Below are 18,122 nucleotides of genomic sequence, written 5' to 3'. Positions count from 1 at the left end.
GTGACGACCATGGTGGAGCAGGCTGCTCCCTGCAGCCCATGGAGCTCCACGCTGGAGCAGATCTCCACCTGCAGCCCGGGGAGGACCCCACACCAGAGCAGGGGGATGTCCAAAGGAGGCTGTGACCCCATGGGCAGCCCACACTGGAGCAAGCTCCTGGCAGGACCTGTGGCCCCGTGGGCGACCCACGCTGGAGCAGTCTGTTCCTGAAGGATGGCACCCCGTGGAAGGGACCCAGGCTGGAGCAGTTCATGAAGGACTGCAGTCTGTGGGAAGAACTCACACTGGAGAAGTCCGTGGAGGACTGTCTCCCGTGGGAGGGACCCCATGCTGGAGCAGGGGCAGAGTGTGAGGAGTCCTCCCCCTGAGGAGGAAGGAGCAGCAGAGACGACATGCCCCATTCCCCGTCCCTCTGTGCCACTGGTGGGGAGGAGGGAGACAAACAGGGAGTGAAGTTGAGCCCAGGAAGAAGGGAGGGGTGGGGGAGAAGTATTTTAAGATTTGGTTTTATTTCTCGTTACCCTACTCTGACTTGACTGGTAATTAATTAAACTAATTCTCCCAAGTTGAGTCTGTTTTGCCTGTGATGGCAATTGCTGAATGATCTCTCCCTGTCCTTATCTTGATCCACAAGCTTCTCATTATACTTTCTCTTCCCCGCCCAGCTGGGGAGTGGAGTGATAGAGCAGCTTTGGTGGGCACCTGCCACCCAGCCAGGGTCAACCCACCACACAGTCATAACAGTGTAAATTCACAAAAACACAACTAACTCCAAGTTATTCTCAAATTAGTCTCCAAGCATGTCACCTGAGATACACTATAATATCACATTATTCAGAAAATCTGTGTAAAACATGGCTAAGAGTGCTTACCAAAATGTCTGCTGTACACTTGACAATAAGGCAGTGCGTAAAACAGTCCAAGCGGATAGTTCCACTTTGCTGATTAAGGTAAACTTGTTCTTCAGGCAGAAGATGACCTATCCTACTGCTTGCACTAAGACTTGGAAAAAACAAAAAGAAAGGAAATAAATTTTGTGTAAGTCAGCAGGTCTCAAATATTAGATCAAACTTACACATTGACAACTATGTGTAAATACACACGGGTCTTTATTTTCCTGGGAGCCAAACATGATCATGGACTTCAGTGCATTCCAGTCCTGCAAAACACGTTCCAAAGCAAGCTGGGCAAAACGAGGAGGTTCTAAATCATGATCAGGCATATCAGAGTCTAAAGAGACAAAAAAGCAATATAAGAAAGATGTACTGAAATATGGAATTTGACACTTATTTCAGTGAAACAGTTCTTACCTTCAGGATTTGCAGTTTTACGATTACGATCTTCCCTAATTCTAGGTGGTCTGTACTGGCAGTGTTCCACAGTTTGCCTGGCAACTGTCTGTACTAAAAACAGCAGCAAATGTTCTCCCCTGTAATAAAAATTTTATTAGTGGATATATGATATACCACATATTTAAAAATAATAAAAATTGTTCTGCCCATGTCATCGCAAATATGAACTTGCCTGCTATTTGGCATGGTAACAAGATTTGTGGTGGTAAGCAGGCGGTAAAGGAGATCAAGGCGAGCAGACTTTTGTCCAGCAATTAGTGTTTTGCACTTGCACTTTTCCCAGCAATCACAGTAGGCTGTTGGAGATGTTCGTTTGAGCCTACAAGAAATAGAAAAGGTGAGCTGCAACACTGTTCAGTAATATACCAAATATTTTCTACACAGGCTGAGAGTGTTAGTGTACACATTAATATCCTTGCTAGTATTTTCTTTACTATAGCAGCAAGATGCCAAAACCTAGCTTAAAAAAGAAATGCAGAGTTTATATGTGGCAACACTTGACATTTGCTCTTCTCATTTCCTATGCTCATTTTAAGAGTGCAGTTTCAGTGTAGAGCTTTTCATAGTGCCTTAGTAAAACTCATCCAAGACCATTTATTCTTCCTCAACATAGCCTCCAGTCATGAAAGTTAAGTTGGAAATCCTCATGACACACAGTAAAATCTCAGCAATTGTTACAATGCTGAGAATATCTTTATAACTGTATCTATTAGCTTACTATAGCTACAATATTAATACTGTAACATTTACACCCTGTAACAGTGGCACAAAACGTCTGCAGCTTCAAAGCTTTGGACAGGTTGATAAGAGACATCTTGACTGTTCATTTGACTGCTTGCTCTCTTTTCATTTTTATTACACTTGATCTTAGACATTAATATGCTACACTTCTTTCTAAAAGTTTGCAAGAATGACCTTTCATCAGAATTCACTGGCTTCAGAAAACTCCTGGAGGCACCCAAAATGAAAACATGGTATTATTTAGATACATTATTCTTCGAATGTTAAGCACTTTGAGGGTGTTAGAATTACTCATTTACTCTAAATGATACAAAGTTAAAAGTACAATACTGCTTCAGGCCACTCGTTCAATTCTGACCCATAAAATAAACCTCACAGAACAGAAGAAAAAGAAGATATTTTAAATATATTTTATTAATCTTCTGTTCTCTAATATTCGAACACTTCAACCAAGGGAAAAATCCTCTTAACTATCAGTGAACAAATGAAGCCACAAAACATTGATTTAGTTATAAGAAAGAGAAGACAATACTTACTTGCAGTCATGTCCTTTGTGACAGACCCTTGCACATTCTGTGCAACAACAAAGAGATTCCAATAGGCCACATGTTCGGCATTCAAATATATCCTAAAAAAATTTACCAAAAATATTATTCATATTTTTCTCCCTACAGTACTTGCAATCTCACAGCAGTTCAGGTTACAATAAAATTGCAGTTGTTCAGACTGATGCCTTCTCTTAGAGATAAGTCAATTCTAGAAAGTGAAACTTCGTTGTTAGAATATTCAGTATTTTCGAAGAGTTGTTTCCATCAAAATTTTTGCCAAAGCTGGCCAGAGGGGAAAAGCCACACCCATAAAGAGCCATATTCTGACCAAGACAGCCAGCTTTGAGAGTACAAAGCAATTATGGTAGGCAATAACTATACCAGACTTAAAAGTTACAGTAATTAAAACAATGCAACTTTAATAATTTAAAAATTAGATTAGTAGACTAACACAATACACATCTGAAACACATTCCTGTTTACTTTAAATGACCAGAAAAAGCCTTACTTGGTTAATATGTTCTGCACCAGTCCACGTAAAACTGCATGTATCATTGCAACACAAAACATACAAAGGAGAGTCATCTGGATTTGTACCAGAAGGACAAACCATTCCCATAAACACATCATCTTCTTTTTCACTGGAAGTTGCTTCAGCTAAAATAAAAATAGAATACCAGTGTTAAAAGCAACCAAAAAAAACCGCCACCAAACCCCCCAAAAAACACCAACAGAACCCATACTTGACAGACACTTGCCATTACAAAATCCCATACAGAATTAGAAGTTACAATAAAGTCTCTGTCAGTTTTTTGAGAAGGCTTTCTGCTTGTCACATTACAGATACTTCCTTTAGAAGGTGCTGCAAATTCCTGACAGAAAAATACAACCACAAACTCTTCCCCAGTTTTAAATTCACTGATATTCTAATCAAGTCAGTGGATGACCATTTTGAAGGACTAAAAAATAATTTATGGGCAACATTCTTATACGGAATACACACAGGCCTATAGACTGTGTCACACCACAGTTCTAATCTGCTTAATTTTCTCCTTAAGTTCAACTTCACGTATTTGTCTTAAACAATTAAATACCAACATTGAAAGAGAGTCACAAAACATGTGTTTGTATAGAAGTCTTTTCAGGAACAGGATTTAGCTTGGCATACTACTTTATCATACCATTTTTTCCCAATTCAAAGAAAGACGTCCCCAGCAATACCTTTGTGCTACTGAAAAATAGTACCTTAATCCACTGATGTCTGTAAAGCAATGAAATGCTGAGAAGACTATAAAGAACACAAAAGCAATAATTCATAGAAATTTATCATAATATGCACACTACAAAGAGGGAGATACTCCACAAAAGCAAAATTTCCAAAACATGCAGCAATATACAGTGTTTTGGAACGAGATGTTACCACCATCGCCAGTTGCTCAAGTACATGAGCAAAAAAAAAAAAAAAAGGCGCACTGTTAATAATGAATTTGCACATATGCCAGAGTTTAGAAGGAAACCACACACTAATAATTCCTGAAACTGGTGTACCTTTAGCAATTTTCTGTGCAGTTTCTAGAATTGTAATTGCAGCAGGATATGCCCGGCCGCTAACTGCTGACATAAATGGTGTCATGCCTCTTGCATCCCTAGGGAAAAAAAAACAACAAAGCAACAGACAAGTTAAAACGCACTGAATTTTTTTGTTATAACAGGAGAGATAGGAAACAAATATATGAAAACTTAGCACTGCTATCTGATAAACCACAGAGTGAATAAGCACTCATCAATTTGTTTTACTTCTGTGAAATAGACCTAATTAAGGGATGGCAGGACACAAACACAGCCACTATTCTAACAGTCTCCATTTTAACTAATGCGCCTTTAAATAACCTTTTTAAAAGGGCTTCTATGTAGTAAATTTCAGGTGATACAACATTACAAAGGATAGTGAGAATTCATATGAAAATTCTTACTTAGCTGACAGCAATTCTCGAAGATAAGGTTGTAAAACAACACTATCACACAGTAATTTCAGTATGAAATGAGCATTTGCCTTCCGATCCTTTGATTCCACTACAGATGGTTCGGTAGAAGGACCTGTAATGAGAAAAAAAAATTGCCGAGAAAACAGTTTTCCTCAAAAAATGACTACCTATTAAAAGCAAATAATTCAATGTTTCATCGGGGTGATTAACCAGTAGCTTGACTATTCAGTGGTTTGCCAGTTTCAGTAACATTTCACTGAAGTACTGTAAATTTCAGTTCCAAATTACATTCTGAAATACAGACAGTAATCCCAATTTCATACTGATTACCATCTTTTTACATATTTGTCACTCCCTCCCCAAGTAAAAAATAATTTTTACATAAAACACAGTATGGTGCTTCATTTACTTTCTGCACACTTGTGAAATTCTGCTTCAATCCAATCTTCATCTGATAAGAGGCATTTTCATATACAGAAAGTCTGTGCAAGCAAAGACAGCTTTTGAGATCGTTTTCCTTCTAAAGCATGATCAGATAAGCAGTATGTCCTCACCTGGTATCGTGGAGGTGCTAGGTCCTTGGCTGGTGCCAGTCGCTGCTGTGGTAAGAGATCCCACAGCGGGGGCCAGGATAAAATCAATGTCACCATCTTTCAGTAAACAGAACAGCAGGATGTATATCAATACATAAAAACATCCCTAACAACATGCTCTTTCTGCAACGTCTACTACACTGCAGGTTTTCTGTATTTAATTGGTACTCTTTCCTACAAATGGCAACATTCCTAGATTAGTAATGTAACAACATTACAAAACACAGTTCACAGAAGTTTGACACCAGCGTTAAAAAGACACATACTGGATTTAAATACAACTGTTAAGTCTTCAGTAAACTCTTAATGTACCACAATGACCTCTTGCTACCTCAGTGACATTAGGTATTTTAGTCTCACGCTGAAACCAAAGTGATTCACCTTAAAAACCACCAGTTCCTTTATTAAATCTCTCATTCTACAGTCTAATGTGATACATGAGCAGACTTACCCGGATCCATTGCAGGAGGATCTGGAACCCAGCTGGGAGGAGCTATTGGTGGAGAAACTGGGTCCTGGTGATCACTTGATGAAGCACCAGCTTCATGTCTGCCCAACCCAGCAGCTCTCAAGGATCTTCTCATCATTTCCCTTAATCTCAAACTGAACACAAAACCAAAGTAAAAATACGATCTCGTTTTCATTCATAATTAGAGCATTTTAAAGCAGAATTTCACACTGAAAAAGGAAACCAAAATCTTATCTCCATTTTTCTTAATAAGAATGAGCAAAGAGGTATTTTTCATTCCTGTATTCCATTTTGTTGCAACAGAATATAATGGCCTTTGAAGAAGAGTCAGACAGCAACGCATCAAAACAGATTTGAGCCCAGAACACATCCCTAGTCACCACAGCACTGCCTCTTGCAGGGAGCAGCAGCTGATGGGCATTATTACCACTATTTGACATTGCTTTTACCCCAAACTCATTACCAGGCGTGTTAAGTTTGTGCAAGGATTTGCTCTCATTGCTGCTGTTTTTTAAAATCTAACTGCAAAAAGAGGTTGATGAAAGAATAAAAATAGGGTTTGAAAAGAAATTTTTGATAGGGGTTACTCATTTAAAGTTATTTAACATGAAGTACTGCTTTCCTAAGGACAGTCAGTAAACAATTTCAAGGAATTCTGTGTCATCTTACTAGAGGGAAAGGTGGTAGGAATAACGTAGAAGCCAAAGAACTCAGCATGATACAAAGAAAGAGGTACAAACATGAAGATTGTTTCCTTTTTTTTTTTTTAAATGCACTTCCTCTTAAAAGTAATGTCTCCTACAGAATTCCCTCCTACAGAAGGAGGGAAGCTTCAACCCTTACCCTTATCTCCCATATCAAAAAGATCACCGTGACGAGGACTGTAGCTTGGGAAGAGTAAAGACACGATTTTGTGTCAATTGCTTGGACTACAGAGCTAAGTAAAAAAATTGTACTATGTCCTCATCCAGTGCTCTGAACTGTCTAGAACTCAGTACAGGCACTGTCAAATTCTCTTGACATGAGCACCACTCAGTTACCATCATGGAAAGAGGAAGAACATAAATGTCAACAGAAATTAGGATTCTGGCAGGGTCAGAAACCTATCCTATTGAGCCACCTTGATACAAAGGACTCCCACTATAACAATGATTGCTTCGGATAAAAAGAAATAACTTAAGTTCTTCCCCACTGTTGTTATGTTGATCTCAGTATTATTTATCTGCCTAAGTGACCACACCTCCCTCAGACATTCTCTTAAAAGAACATGGCTGGGCACTATTATAGTACTTCTGTGGTACTTAATTTGCCTTGGTAAAGAGCACTAGAGCTTACCCTCAAATTCCCTTTCCCCACAAGGAGTGTTTCCACTTTACAACTGAGAAGACAATGCCCCAACCCCAGAAAACAGAATTAGTTTAGAAATATCCCACTTCTAGTTCTCACACCAGAAAAGCCTTTAAAAAAAACACTAGAGGTCTAGTTTGGTACTTGAAGAAGTTAAATCTGACTTTAAACTAACAATGGATCCCATTCTTAAACGAGACTGAAGAAAAGAATTAGTAAAAGATTGGTAATTAATACGGAAATCAACATACAGAAAACAAGATAAAAGTGTTAGTCAGTTTACCTTCTGCTGCTTGATGATCCTGCCCGATTTCCTGGACCATTACTTGACACAACGGAGATTGCATTCGCAATAGCTTCCACAGCCGAGAGCCTTTCAGCAAATGTATTCCTTTCAGAGCGCTCTGCTTCTGAAGAATCAAGAAAAGTATTAGTGCCAAAATTTCACTTGGGAAAAAATAAGGAAGGAGTATAAACTATGAAATGTCACTAATCATGAAATGTTCCCTGCACTCTTTTTTTTTTTTTTTTTGTTAAGAGATTTAGAGGGACAGAGTAGATTCATTACAAATTTTTGTTTTGGAGGACCTTAACCATGATTCTGACAGGGTTTGGTTTCTAAAAGGCCATCAAGGAAGGATATTCAAGGCACTCAAATTCCAGAACAAGCTTTCAGTTTTCAGGATCATCAAGAGACAAGGACCTAGCATGTAGCTGATTCCAGACACTTGCCGAGTCAAGGCTTCAAAAGTAATGACAACAACAACAAAAAATCCAGACCAACACAAAAAAAACCCCACCAAAAACCCCCACAAAACACCCACGCCCCATCCACAAAACCCCACACTTCACAATGAACAGATATGAACAACAATGCAAAGTTGTGGGCTTGTAAGATACACACTCCACTTATGAGCATGCTTAGGAAAACTGTTATGAGTATAAAAAGATAGCATAAGATCAGTTTACATGAGAAATAATGAGCATTTCTTCTAACATCTAAAACCCTAAGCACCATACACCTAAAGGTCCTAGTCATAACGAGGACTGAATTGTGCCAAGTGCTATACAGAATATAAAAAATTGCCTAGTTATATAGTTACAGTACAACTTGAAGCAGCCAACTGTATCAAAGACCTAACATGTATTTTTCTGCAAGATAAATACACAGATAAAACGGTACAGTCAGCTGTACAAGGTCTGCACAGAATAACAGTCATTGCTTCTTTAGGAGCTACTGACAATTAAAGGATCACATAGCCACTACATAGCAAATTATGAATCACTACAGCCATGGATCCAGAAAGAACTCAAAGAGAAGCGACTTTCAGCATGATACAGGCCAGGAAAGAGGTAATTTTCCTTTCAGAATGAAAGGCAATTTTTTGTACAAACTAGAAAAAAAAGGTATATTTCTGAAAAAAGAAAAATAATTCCTTAAAGTGACTCCAATTGTTCTTTTGGGATACATCCCAAAGTTGTTATGGCTAGTGCTCACTTTCCATTTAAAGGCTTTTCAAACTGACAGTCATCATCCTCTGCACACATATTTTCTCCGCTGGCAGTACTAAGACCTGAATAATTCCCCCCCCACTCCCCTTTTTTTTTTAAACAAGAATGTACTATTAATACCTTTGAGTTCACAGAATAAGGTAATTTGATGGTGTTTGTCAGCTTTTATCGTATGTTTATTCTTTAGATCTTTCTACTCAACACTACCTGAAGTAGCAAAGTTTTGCTTGTTCTCAAGCACGTTCAGGTTTCTTAGCCAAAAATCACCGACTACCCACAGCAGACAACTATCAAGCACTTAGCAAGTATTACTCTTGTGCCCCTAGTTCTGTACTAGTTGACCTATAAATGAATTGCCATTGTATTTGTGCTGTACTCCTTTCTAATATCCACTAGTTCTTTTAACTCATGACCCATAACAGTCTGGGTCCCTCACACAGAGGGTCACAGCTCTTGACAGTGATCCCTCAAGCAATACAAAGCAACACAACTGTTCTCTGCCAGAGAGATTTAATCTATTCTTGGACCCACAGTAAACTGTAACTGAATTTTTCCTGTTGCACTTGTGAAGTTAGTATTCATTTCTGGAGACCCATCAATTGTAAATGTCCTGGTTCTAAGGCTAATTTGCTGTTCTGTTGTCTAATGAAATCTATCCCAAATCTCTAGAAAAACAACTTTACTGAAGACCTACAAACTAAGGTTATCTAAAATTTAGTATCATAACTTTTTAATGATTTCACATGCTTTGGACATTTCTTTTGGACCGGTCTTGTTCCAAGATCCTTTCTATTGGTGAGACTGAGGAGATATGAAATCACAGAGAAACACAACAACCTTTCCCCAGCTTTGCAGGTCTGGGACATTTTTCCTGCAATTCATTTATCCAGTGCTGCAGGAGCTATGGTGAAACTAAGCACAGGATCTGAGACCAAAAAAAAGGTTTATCCCTGCCCTCAATATTCCCTTTCCAGCACTTAAGGAGAAATCTTATGAAGAAAAGTGAAGGATCTCAGGCAGGTACTAGCTGGGAAGGGGCAGTATGTTCTGTAATTGTTAAGGAACATCTTGTCTGGAGTCTGGAATTGAAGCCTTTACTCCTAAATCAAACTTCTTTTACAGTTTAACAGATGACTTACAGACAGTAACATTAGTCACCACTGCCCTCCAGATGATGTACAGAAAGTAAGCTTGTCCTAATACCCATCGCTAACAGTTACAGTGGAAGGTGAATGTGATTTGAATCTAAAGATATGAATCCCCTTTTAAAACAAATTTTCTGAGGGGAAAGAGAGAGGCAGAGGGGTGTTAAAAGTCTATCAGGTTCATGTTTTTCATTTTTCAGAAAGTTAAATTACATCCAAATGAAGTTACTGAAAAAATGTCAAGGTTGCAAAGACAAGCACTCAAATTCGCAAAAGTCAAATTAAGTTTGCCCATGCATCCTTATTTCAGCTTCCTTGTGTGCTTAGAGTAAAACAATCTTCAGTTACACAGTTGGGTTTTGTTTGTTTGTTTTGGATTGTTTTTTTGTTTTGGTTTTTTTGTTCCCTCCCCCCACAAGAAGACCCCTGCCTCAATCAGTGCACAGGATGGACGACACACTAAAGATGAAAGGTTGTACAACGAGCAAGCTGTTTATGCCTTGTTTGCTGCAACATTTGGAAGGTGTGTAGTAAGGCAGCAACAGCTTGGCAAGGAGCAGGGGAAGCATTGTCTTGTGCTTAATGCCACTGAACACCACTTTGGAGAACTGGAACATACTTCTGCCACATCTAACAGCACACAGAACTTTGTGAAACAAGTTTTTACAGATGATTATGATACATTTTACTCATTTCTGGACACCTAAAAGGTTCCTGACTCACAGAAATAACTAACATTCACAAAACAACTATTAATCCAGCTCTAGAATAAAGCGTTTTGAAAGAACACTACTCAAAAAAAAAAAAAAAGATCAGGCCCTAGGCTTCTCAAACAGAACCCTCAAAATTAGTTAATAGCTTTGAATACAGAAAAACTTCAAGCTATCATACCTTCAAGAGATAAGAAAGCTGTAGCATTACCCCCATTTTATAAATAGGGATATGAGGAACAATTAAGGTCTATAAATGACTAAAATTCAATGAGAGCACCATACAAAAATCCCACAAGGAAGTTCATTCATTATTCAGTGCAGGGTTTGTATGGTGTGCAATCTTAAGGAATGGGGCCACACACTGAATGATGAGGATAAAAAGAAATATTCAATAGCTACCCATTCGGTGAGCACCGTCCATCTTGTGCACTGAATGAGGTAGTCCTGTGGAAAAAATAGTATGACGGTGTAATTAAAGACCATTTCACAATGCATACCCATGTATAGCACATGGGTAAACTTAATTCTGGCATTTCCTAATTTTTGAGTGCTTGACTTAGCAACCTTGTTCTGTTAACATACTTTTTACATAACAGTATTTAATAGAAATTTTTAAATTGTGTCAGTAACTGGCATTAACAGAAGGTCATTCTTTCACATTTCTTGATACCTGTCAACTGCAAGTGGCATTTCTTATTGGAGGCATTAACGTACACTATAACACTTGAAAAATATTAAATACCATTTCTCCTAAAAGTTTACTAGTGATATAATGGGGATAGTAGTGATATAAAGGTGGAAAAATACTTGTTTTCCTCTAAAATTAGCATGCAGATGTGAAAAGTTTATCTTTTACAATCAATAAAAACAGCTTAGTATTCTTAACTATTGAATTCTTATAAATCCTTATGAGAGTAATAAAAATGTTGTCTCAGCACCTTCGAAAGGCTAGGGCACATTCTAGGTACTAAATTTTAAGACACCCATATATGTAGAATGCAGCCTTTATTTCAAATGTTCTTGAAAAGGCATAAGAAGTTCATTTTCAAAGTATTTTCATTATATTGTTGAGCTCACCCTCTTCCTCTTTTGTTTCTTTGTTGCTGGTTGGAAAGCATACAGACACACAAGCATGCAGAATATTGCGGTTTCCATCACATCTATGGCCAAGGAACGTCTGCAGCATTTGTGGATTCTGATCCAAGACAACTGCTTGTTCAAGATTCATCAGGTATTGTCTGCAAGCCTCATAGTCACATCGGAGAATGTGCTGCATTAAAGTTTGTTTCTGTACTCAAAAGAATGAAATATTTTAACAATGTAAAACACAAAAGGCAGACATTCAACTTTCCTAAGTACTTTTAGTTTTCCATTTTTTAAATTAATAGAAAGGTTTAAATCTAGAAGAGCATTGGCTGGAAGTCAATGCAGGAACTGTTGAGAATACGCATCATCTCAATTACAGCACTGTTAATAACAGAAAACAGCACACATTCAGGCACAGACAAGTTAAAGGAAAGGAGAGGCTTAAGCAGCAGAAGCTATCAGGCTCACAAAAGTATGCCTTTGGCTTCATAGCTGCGTTCTTAAGGTAGCCATGAAATAGAAGTAATCTGCATGTGTTGGGATCACCCTGCATGGCTCGACCTTAAGGAGAAGGAGCTGTAGCGTTGATCTGCGCGGCTCAACCTTAAGGAGAAGGAGCTGTGGCATTGAGAAGCGGGTAAACAGCTGGATATCTGCACGGCTCGGCCTTGAGGAGAAGGAGCTGTGGTAAACAACTAAGAAGAAGCGAGGAAAACAGGAACACCTGCAAGCAGCAATCCTGACTGTGTGAGGGGCGCGTGGACAGTGCGTGATATTTTGTATATAGCCAATTGCAATAGTGTGTGTAACAAGTTGTAACCAATCATGAGTGTGTGCGCAGTGACTAAGCGAAAATTATGATATATATTGGAGTCAGACAAGACAATAAACGGCTTCGGAATATAACTCTCATAGAGTTGTGAAGTCCATCCTTCTCCCGCATGCATGTAACATGGGAAAAGTGGTACAACTGAAAAAACTAAGGAGTCTACTACATTAACTAGCTTCTAAGTATTTGTTTTAAACAAGCAATATACACACTGAGGAATGAACAAATAGAAGCTGTTGAAGGTCTGGGAGGCTCACCCATATATAACAAGCTTTTCCACAGTGATGGAATACTCCACTGTGAAATCAATCTCAGTCTAACAGGTACAAAATACCTCCTGGTGGCAGCATAGCACACAGCAGAGCTAACTAAACTGCACCAAATCACCGATGGGTTTATACAAGCATGATATATAAATTCACAGCAGAACAATTCATACAGCACCACAGATGAGTACAGACTACAGGCGATTCAAGTGAAAAAAAAATCTGCTTGACTCAATTTCCTAATGTATAGACCAAATAGAAGATTAAAAAAAGAAAAGTAGAAAAGTACTGCATTCACAAGAAAACAAATTGTTGGATCCCTCAGAAAAACTGTGCATCCATAAAATAAAATTGTATACTGGTAGTATACGTAAGAAGATAACAGTTTTTAAAGTAATGCCTAAAAAAAAAAATATTACTAGTTAAAAGCCTGATACAGAAGCCATGCACCTCCTCACTTTACTACTTGAATTTGTTTGTGCTTTCATGTTTCTAAGAGAATCTTCTGTTGAAATTAGTTTCTTTAAAACAGTGAAAATACAAATTGGTATCTAAACATGAGGCTGATTTAAGCATAACTTTATAAAAGCAAGAGGAAAAAAGCACATAATTCTGTAGTAAAGAAAATATTTTACCTCAACAGCCATAATGATAATAGCAGCTTTCTTTTTGATGGTCGAGTTAGCAGGAAGATTTGTTAAGGAGTGAACACCCATTCCAAGACTACTAATAGGTGGAAGATCAAGCCAGTCAGGGTCTCGTATCCCACCCATACAATCTTTTGCCATTGGGTAGATTGTACCATTTCCATCTCTAAGAATAATAGGAGATTCCTATATTTGGGAAAAAAGTTTTATAAATAAGTTGATACAATTTATAAATATTATCCTTCCCAAAAGGTCCAGTTCTGCTTGACTGACAACAATGACAACAGTTTACCTGATATTCTCATTTACACCGTTGTCTCTTATCATTACAAGTGGCACAACATAAGACAGCAGACAATCTTTCTCAAATGCCTATGTGCTTAACATAGTAAATACTATTAAAAGTATCTTCTTTATGATATACATTCAATACGAAGCATTACCAACATATAGTACCTATACTTTTAGCTTACTTAAACGCTCCGAAGTTGAATATATTGAAATTAAACATTTGAATTCAGTTCTTTTGACAAAAATGTTTCCTCCAACTGTCCTAAGCAAAGTACATTGTGTTTGTTACTAAAATGGTTTTAGAATTTTTTTCTCAGCCCTCCTCATGGATGCCTGCACAGTGTAATCAAGCTCTATAATCAGATAAAATAAGATACTTAACATTGGACAGTTGCACAAAACCTCGATATACTATTTTTAGCATCAAATAGAGGGGTTTTTTTAACTTTTCCATTTATTCTCAAGAGTGGGTTTTCATCTGACCTAATTGCAAATACAGCTAGATAACAAGTTTACACTAACATAGGAACTACTCTGTCAAGTTCCCCCACCCTTTTAAATTTTTTTATTCAAGGTAGAATTTGAATACGATTATTAGAAGTGCTTAAGTGAGTTATATTGCTATTCCTCTTGTGCCTTCAAAATATTAATGGTAGCAGCAAATCTTTCATAACCCATTTGAGGAACTATTTCTTTGCCAGTCTTTGGAAAAGCCTTACAAAAGGCTGTACCATCCCATTCAAAGATGACAAAAGTGAAGTGTAGTGAGGTTAAATGATTGAGGTGAAAAACCACGCACCTGTCCAGCTGTAAAAATAGCAACACTTCTCTCATTCTGTCCCAGGAACGCAATGCTGCTAGTAGGGAAATTATTTTCCTGTTCAGCCTTTCCTGTGGCAAGGTCAAATATGCAGTACCGAACCCAGTTCCCAGTTTTCAGAACAGCATGCACTCCTTCAAAGATACACAAAGAAAAGAGTTAATGTCTTTTACTGATGGCATCCAGTAGAAGAACTCCTAACTAAAGCACTTTGAAGTAATTACTAATATCAATGGAAACATGTGTTTATGTTCATTTGACAGCAGTTGTTTTCCACTAGGAAGAGAGACAGGTAATAAAGAATCCAACAGAGTATCTCACAGGATAAGCTGTCTACTTACCTTTTGAATCTACATTTACTGCTAGGATCTCTGTTTTTTCAGGAATACACAGCTTTTTAGGTGTCCTTTGAAAACAGTCAGGAACTTTTGGAGTTCCACCAGTTTTTACAACCTGAAAACATATGTAAAATTTTAAGATGCAATTAAGCACACCATGCTGACATTTCAAAATACTGGTTGTTTTCTCAGCGTTTCACAAAGACATACCTGCAGTTCATCTATTCTGAGCAGCCTACAGTCTTGGAGAAGGGAAGAAGGATCAGGATCTGAATTAGAACTGCTCTGACAGTTTGCATTACTGGAGGTGCCTGGAAATTTCACAGCAACGTAAGCACCATCAACTTTTAGCACCTACAAGCAGAACATATTACAGTTTTACCAAAAACTTCGAATAGAAACTGTTTAGGTTGATTTGCTTCAAAATAAATCAGAACTTTATCAGGAAAAGAAAAAAGGTTACAATAATCAGTGATAAAATTCTACACCTCTTGGTCATTAGCCTTGTTATTTTGCTAAAATTACTGAAATCTTGAAAACTTGGATTTCTTAATGACTTCATAGGCACCCTGATCAGATCAAAGGTCCCTCCATTTCAACATCCTATGTCCAACAGGAATCAACACCAACTGACTAGACAAGCTCCTACTGATACTTCCCTGCTAGCCTTCCAGTTTCCACCTACTGGGAACAGCAGGACAACTTCATGTTTAATAGCCTGGATAGATGCTTCTCTTATTAATTTGTCCAATCACTTTTGGAAATAAACACTATTCTTGTGGCAATGAGTTCCAAATATTAACATAACAATTCAACAAAACACATCTACACTGAACCTCTTACTGTAAGTGCCTGTTAGTTCTTGTACTACAAGAAACAGGAAATCACTCTTTTGGTTGGGGTTTTTGGTTTCTTTTTTTTTTTTTTTGCCCCCCGTAAGAATTTTTAAAGCCGTTGCTGCACAGTCTTAGTGCTCGTTCCTCAAAATGACTGTGCATAGTGAAAAAAAGAAGTGTTCGTTTATGGGTGTATTACCTGTTCCTTACACTTGATGATAAAGTTCTCCACTCAGTCCCTTAGGACCGAAGGATACAGACAAGTCTATCCAGACATACTTCATGTATGTGTGTCTTTGCCCCGTCAGGAAACAGAAATTATCCAACCCCATACTGACACAGTAATTTCTGAGACCATAAGCCTCTCTAAAGAGTTGCTGCCATGCATATCTAATCAGAACAGTCAAAATAGGTGTCCTTGATACAGAAACATCTTATGCCATCGCCAAATAGCAAAGCCCTTTGAGTTCCCAGTTGAGACCACAATTTTCTCAAAAGGAAAAGAAAGCTAAAAGGGAAGGGAGCAGGGGAAGGACAGACACATGTTTTTAATTTGTGTAGAAATAAGATCTTGGTATGCTCTGAGTCTTGATCAAAACTAGATACAAGCAACAGTCAATCTTGATTAGGCCCTAAATTTCTCAATAGTTTCCACACAGAAAGTGCTTACAAAGCAGTATTAAAGATCTAGGTGTAATCAACTCTATCTAAAACATCCCTGACAATAAAAACCATCTCATAAATTTTCAAGATAGTGTAGGTAATAAAAATCTAGGTATTTCCGTTTTTTCTTCCAATTTCTCTAGCTAGGTGCAGTCTATCAAGCATGCTAGAGAAAATGATATATTGACAAATATGAAAGTATTAGCATGTTTTTTGTAACAAAGACTACTGTGGACAGAGTCAGAGCACTTGCTCCCCATATGCTGAAACTTCACTGTAGGAGCAAAGTTCCTAGTTCTAGTAGTAGAGCATCACTGATGGCTTTAAAAATACTACACAAAGATTTCAAAATTCAGACCTAGTCAAAAGATTCATGAATATTAACTCCAATCTAGACTATACAAAGACAGATTTCTATTGAGACTTGCAAAACAATGCTCTAGGCAAAAATTATGATTTGGTCAAAAAATTTATCAAGGTACATTTAGATATTTAAGGTAATCAGACTAACTTGTAAGCCTGAAATCACATGCCACTGGTTCAATAACAGCTTCCAGTCTGACATGTATAATTTTTTTTTTTTTTTAAATGACTAAATGTTGGTACAAGAGCTTTGTAAATTTGGGCTGCTTCTAAAAACAGAAGATTTTAAATGGTCAACATCTAGCAGAATGTATGAAATCTTGTTTATGGTGTTTCAAATTTGTAATCTGTGGGGGTGGAGCGAAGAAACACGCCTTAAGAAAAGGCAGAGTCCTTAAATATTTCATATATCCTGTCTCCATAACTAAAAGTTTTCTTCTACATGCTTTCTGGCTGCTCCTATTGTTATCATCTACATCACTTTTCAGGTGTTCAAAGAAATGCTGATAGTTTTTAAAGTGCTGGACTTCTATGGTGCCTCTTCAGAGTCCACATGCCAAATTTTTTTTTTCTTTCCCATTTTGTCATTCAAGAAGAAAATCTAAAGATTTACAAATCTTTAAAAACTGGAAAATATGCTTACTTAGATTTGGTTGAGAAGAAATTCACCTCTTCAAAGGGTACTTAAATGCACTTCTTTCGTTAAACAGTTACTACTACAGCTATTGGCTGTTACATAGAAAGAAAATAAACTATCCATTGATGTAGCAAGCCATTAGGAGCTTGAGTGAAACATTTGATAGCAATTGTACATAGAAAGCTCCAAAGCAGAGACGCGGTCTAATGGGCTGGCACTAAACAAGATAAATAAGCAAGATCAACATTCCTCTCTAACAGAAATTATGTAAGTCTGAATTCATTGAAAAACACACATTAACAAAAATAAAATGTGAGAGTTTAAAGGATTTAGACTATGTAGCTTACAGAACTAATGTACTTACACTGTCCATACTGCCAACGCAAAAGTTTCATCAATTAGAAACAAGCATTTTACAGAACTACATATACAATATTTGCCTTATTAGGACTAAATTAAAAGAACTGAATCAAACAAATGAAAAAAGCAAGCAATAAAATGGAAGTTTAAAGAATTTTTTCCAAAAGCAGAATACCTTTCTGGAACATTTTCAACTACAGCATAATGAGATCTGATTTTTTTTTAATGGAAGAAAAAAACAAATTGATAAACTCAAAGATGAACATACTCATTATCTCCTTTACCCTTACTATCAACTCATTGCCACACTCCTTTAAACCACAACGCCAAAGCACATTCATTGGCAGAAAACATCCAACCAAAGTGGAGGCAGGTCCTGAGCCCCGCTTCTTTGTTCCCTCTTACAGTTGATCACATTAATGATAGGCTGAGTAGCCTCTACAAATATTGACTACCAGCACTCGAGCCTTTCAGAAGCAAACGTGTTTGGATCCACTGGTAATCTGTAGAATCTTTCCCTCTCCAGAATCATCACATTCTCTCTCAAGACACAGCACAGAATCACAGAAACACTAGGTTGG

General features: G+C 37.6%; 1 protein-coding gene across 1 annotated transcript in view; it reads right to left on the bottom strand.

Moving 5' to 3' along the window:
• The window catches only part of LOC104617723 (E3 ubiquitin-protein ligase UBR5-like), a gene marked incomplete at both ends in the record, with an annotated part of 16,695 nt that extends 1,659 nt beyond the window's left edge, over nucleotides 1-15,036 (bottom strand). The window contains 17 exons of the mRNA XM_010283122.1: nucleotides 873-1,002; nucleotides 1,104-1,230; nucleotides 1,311-1,429; nucleotides 1,525-1,671; nucleotides 2,630-2,721; nucleotides 3,150-3,298; nucleotides 4,190-4,287; nucleotides 4,615-4,738; nucleotides 5,181-5,276; nucleotides 5,671-5,822; nucleotides 7,319-7,445; nucleotides 10,805-10,849; nucleotides 11,483-11,693; nucleotides 13,222-13,419; nucleotides 14,324-14,478; nucleotides 14,686-14,797; nucleotides 14,893-15,036. Of these exons, the coding sequence (XP_010281424.1) occupies nucleotides 873-1,002; nucleotides 1,104-1,230; nucleotides 1,311-1,429; nucleotides 1,525-1,671; nucleotides 2,630-2,721; nucleotides 3,150-3,298; nucleotides 4,190-4,287; nucleotides 4,615-4,738; nucleotides 5,181-5,276; nucleotides 5,671-5,822; nucleotides 7,319-7,445; nucleotides 10,805-10,849; nucleotides 11,483-11,693; nucleotides 13,222-13,419; nucleotides 14,324-14,478; nucleotides 14,686-14,797; nucleotides 14,893-15,036 (2,226 nt within the window). The remainder of the gene's footprint in view (nucleotides 1-872; nucleotides 1,003-1,103; nucleotides 1,231-1,310; nucleotides 1,430-1,524; nucleotides 1,672-2,629; nucleotides 2,722-3,149; nucleotides 3,299-4,189; nucleotides 4,288-4,614; nucleotides 4,739-5,180; nucleotides 5,277-5,670; nucleotides 5,823-7,318; nucleotides 7,446-10,804; nucleotides 10,850-11,482; nucleotides 11,694-13,221; nucleotides 13,420-14,323; nucleotides 14,479-14,685; nucleotides 14,798-14,892) is intronic.
• Nucleotides 15,037-18,122: the final 3,086 nt, after the last annotated feature.

This window comes from Phaethon lepturus, unplaced genomic scaffold (genome assembly GCF_000687285.1).
Source record: "Phaethon lepturus isolate BGI_N335 unplaced genomic scaffold, ASM68728v1 scaffold56832, whole genome shotgun sequence".
Classification (NCBI taxonomy): Eukaryota; Metazoa; Chordata; class Aves; order Phaethontiformes; family Phaethontidae; genus Phaethon; species Phaethon lepturus.
Note: the sequence above shows the minus strand (reverse complement) of the source record. Positions and strands in the feature narration are given on the sequence as shown.